Raw genomic sequence first — 3,606 nt, 5'->3', positions numbered from 1 at the left:
ATTAGTGTTTATTTGAATTAATTTGTTGCTGGGCCTCAGTTCAGTTGTAAATTGCACTTTTAAAATGCCTTGTAGAGTTACAGGCTCCTTCTACTCCAATTTAATAAAAAATTCTTGATTTACATTGCAGTGACATGACTAGGAGAAACAGGCTCTCCATACTTGGAGCCAAACCCGAACCCGATCTGCAAAAAAATAAAAATAAAAATAAGGCTAGCGTTTTACAGACCCGAATCCTGGTTGTACCAAATGTTGTTGGAAACATCTATGGTGTTCCGATCATCAACACTGGTTTTTAGTACAGAGTTTGGCTAGACATTAAGCATCAAGTAAATGTCATTTTGATACACATAGAAAAAAGTGTGTTTGCTGTCTTTCCCTCTCAGCAATCTAGGAGTGCCAGGATAACTGCCTGATCATTGGAGAATAAAGTTCACGGGTCCTGGAAGTCCGGGCAATTGGAGGTTCCAATTTGCATGGTTGTACAATGCCTGAGCCCACTGACAAGAAGCTATTACAACAGCATCATATCCTTACAGATGGCTAACATTCACCCATAATTGTCAAATATGCTACAATGGCAAGCTTGAGAAGAGAGGACTACAGCTTTCCCCTTGCATTAAAATACATCAAGTGCAAAGCAAAGTGTGACACAGCCTAACCGGAGGCTGGCAGGCGCTGCTAAGAGACAGATTCAAATAGAGTTGCTACTACCAAATTGGCGTGCAGTTTTCAAGCCCAGGCTGTTCCGTGTTTTGTCACCCTTTGGATTTCCAGCAGCCTCTATCATTTCACCAAGACCTGCAGGCTCAGTTTAGACATCATGCCAAACCATATTTTTGCATCAGCCATCGTTTGCTCAAAGCCATACTGTGGTTTGAGCTTCCCAAAGGACAACAGGCAAGCTATGACTCTGAGCTGCTTGCCTGCTTTTGTTTTGAGTCTTGCAGCACCCAGTTTCATAAGTCCACTGCCATTCTGGTGCAAAAATGCTCTGGTCATCTCACCCAACGAATGGTTGCAAACTCGCTTTGAGCCTATTTACCTTGGCTTTTGACACTTGAGACGTATATTTTAAGGACTCACCTCATTTTTTTTTTTTGTAATTTTAAGTTATTTTCAAGTGTTTTAATATTGTGTAATATTGTATTTTAATATTAAGATTGTGTTTTAATGTTATGACTCTCCCTGGGACCTTTGTATAAGAGACAGGTAATAAGTTGTAGTAGTAGTAGGAGTAATAATAAAGCATAGTTTCTTAACATCGTTTGCCAACAAGTTACAAGCCAATCTTATTGATCCAGATGTCACACCAGATCATGGTGCAGAGCAATCTAAATCACGTCTACTCAGAAGTTCCACTTGACTTCAATGGGACCCAGCACCTCACAGCTTCAGTCCAATTAGGACTGCAAACTCTATATTCCTTATGTCTGATTTAGAGCCAGAGAAACTATGGCAGTGAAATTTAGCATGACATAGCAGCATATTGATTAAAAAAAGTGCCAGGAATCCATAGCGGAACAGGTGATGCCATGTAAAAGGAAAGTTAATTATTTTTTATTATTATTATTATTATTATTATTATTATTATTATTATTATTATTATTATTTGTACCCCGCCCATCTGTTAAACACTGACATAGAAGCATTAGCACAATAACCAAGAAAATTAACACAGTAATCCTGTCTGAATGCAACCTCCGCATAAGGCACTTCCTTGAAGAAGAAGAAGAGTTTGGATTTGATATTCTGCTTTATCACTACCCTAAGGAGTCTCAAAGTGGCTAACATTCTCCTTTCCCTTCCTCCGCCACAACAAACACTCTGTGAGGTGAGTGGGGCTGAGAGACTTCAGAGAAGGGTGACTAGCCCAAGGTCACCCAGCAGCTGCATGTGGAGGAGCGGGGAAGCGAACCCGGTTCACCAGATTACAAGTCTACCGCTCTTAACCACTACACCACACTGGCTCTTGTGTGTTCCTAATGTATTTATAAAACAAACACTCTCAGCCATGCTGGGAAGAGCCTAGAAGACCTCAGAGGGCAGCCCCCACCATTTCTTCCTAGGGTGGGAGGTGGCCAGCGGTGCCTCCTATTCACTGAGAAGCTGCTGTGGAGGCAACATGGGGCAGGGCAGCAAATCTGGCCTCCGAGGAGCCATTTGCAGCTGCTACTGGCACCACAACATGCCCTGGGCACCAATATACACATGCCACTACAAGATTGCTGCTGCTTCCATCATCTGCCACTCTCTAGGTCAGGCACAGGCAAACTCCAGCCCTCCAGATGCTTGGGACTACAATTCCCATCGTCCCTTGCTAACAGGACCAGTGGTCAGGGATGATGGGAATTGTAGTTCCAAACATCTGGAGGGCTGGAGTTTGCCTATGCCTGCTCTAGGTGGTGATTTTTGTGTGTGTGAGAGAGCTCTGGGCTGTTGAGCACTGGTCTTCACGTCCAAGCTTCTGCCCTTGCTGCACCACATCCTGACGGCGCATAAGTGATATTGAGCTGAGGAAGCGGCAGGGTTAAGCAGCCTCTCTGAGTGCCCTTCTTCACCCAGGTGGAAAACAAAACAGCCCCCATCATCGTGAATGGGATGGTAAGCCCTTGTGGATGAGGTCCTCCAGTATGCTGCTACCACGACTGACGTCTCAGATAGCGAGGGCTTCTCGATTTGCAGAACGCATTCTGTCGAGATCAGCCATCTCGCTTCTGGTTCCTAGACTCGCTTCTGCAAGTTACAGCACACTTCCTTCAAACAGAAATGGAGCCCAACCCCAGCAGTGGTACGCGTTGGACCCTGAGCTGGAAGAAATCCTGGTGCCAAGGAAGATGTCAATCTCCCTCCTTGAAAGCTGGCTGATGGTCCATTATGTCCTCCCTAAACGTGGAGGCACCGTCAATGTTTATGAGAAGCTAGACTATGAACCCAACCATCAGTATGATCTCCCTCCATCTTCCCAAGGTGCAGAGGCTGAGGATGACAGCGAAGAGGGGGGAGGCGAGCTGAACCGGGGCAAAATGGAATGCAAGAACGTTCTGAAGATCCGGATAAGGAAGATTAACAGACACAAGTACAGGAAGTTTTTGCGGAAGAAGGTAAGGGAAGGTCGGCGCCGGAGGAAACAAAAAGGGTTTGAATGAGATCTGGAACATGTCTGGAGGAGAGCCGGACTGAGGAAGGGGATGGACGGCACCCAAGATATATCTCAAGAATGTGAAGTCCGATTGACATCGCCATGAGGTTTTGTTTTTTTTAATTAAACAATATTTAAAGCAAAAAAGAAAAAAGGAAAGGAAAGGAAAGGAAAGGAAAGGAAAGGAAGGAAGGAAGGAAGGAAGGAAGAAAGAAAGAAAGAAAGAAAGAAAGAAAGAAAGAAAATAAAATTGCAGAGGAAGGAATCGCAGTGCTCCGCTCCACATGCAGTTTGAGCCGCAGAGGTAAGAGAACAAAAAGTACTTGGAGAGGGCACAGCGGTACTCCAGGGACATGTCATGTCCTTGGAGAGGATGTGGCAGAACACCGGACAGTTCTTGTATGTGTATTGTGTGGTTGTGCATAGAAGGAGATGGCTCTGAGCGATGTAATTGAGTCAACCCT

General features: G+C 44.7%; 1 protein-coding gene across 1 annotated transcript; it reads left to right on the top strand.

The window, feature by feature from the left end:
* Nucleotides 1-2,581: 2,581 nt before the first annotated feature.
* Nucleotides 2,582-3,183, top strand: LOC310688382 (small ribosomal subunit protein mS38-like). Its single transcript, XM_083464713.1, has one exon. It carries the CDS (start codon nucleotides 2,619-2,621, stop codon nucleotides 3,147-3,149), a length of 531 nt encoding a protein of 176 aa, XP_083320839.1. The 5' UTR covers nucleotides 2,582-2,618; the 3' UTR covers nucleotides 3,150-3,183.
* The last annotated feature ends 423 nt before the right edge of the window (nucleotides 3,184-3,606 follow it).

Source organism: Podarcis liolepis, assembly GCF_965112155.1.
Source record: "Podarcis liolepis genome assembly, chromosome: 11".
In the NCBI taxonomy this organism is placed as follows: Eukaryota; Metazoa; Chordata; class Lepidosauria; order Squamata; family Lacertidae; genus Podarcis; species Podarcis liolepis.
This window is presented reverse-complemented; position numbering and strand designations above follow the sequence as displayed.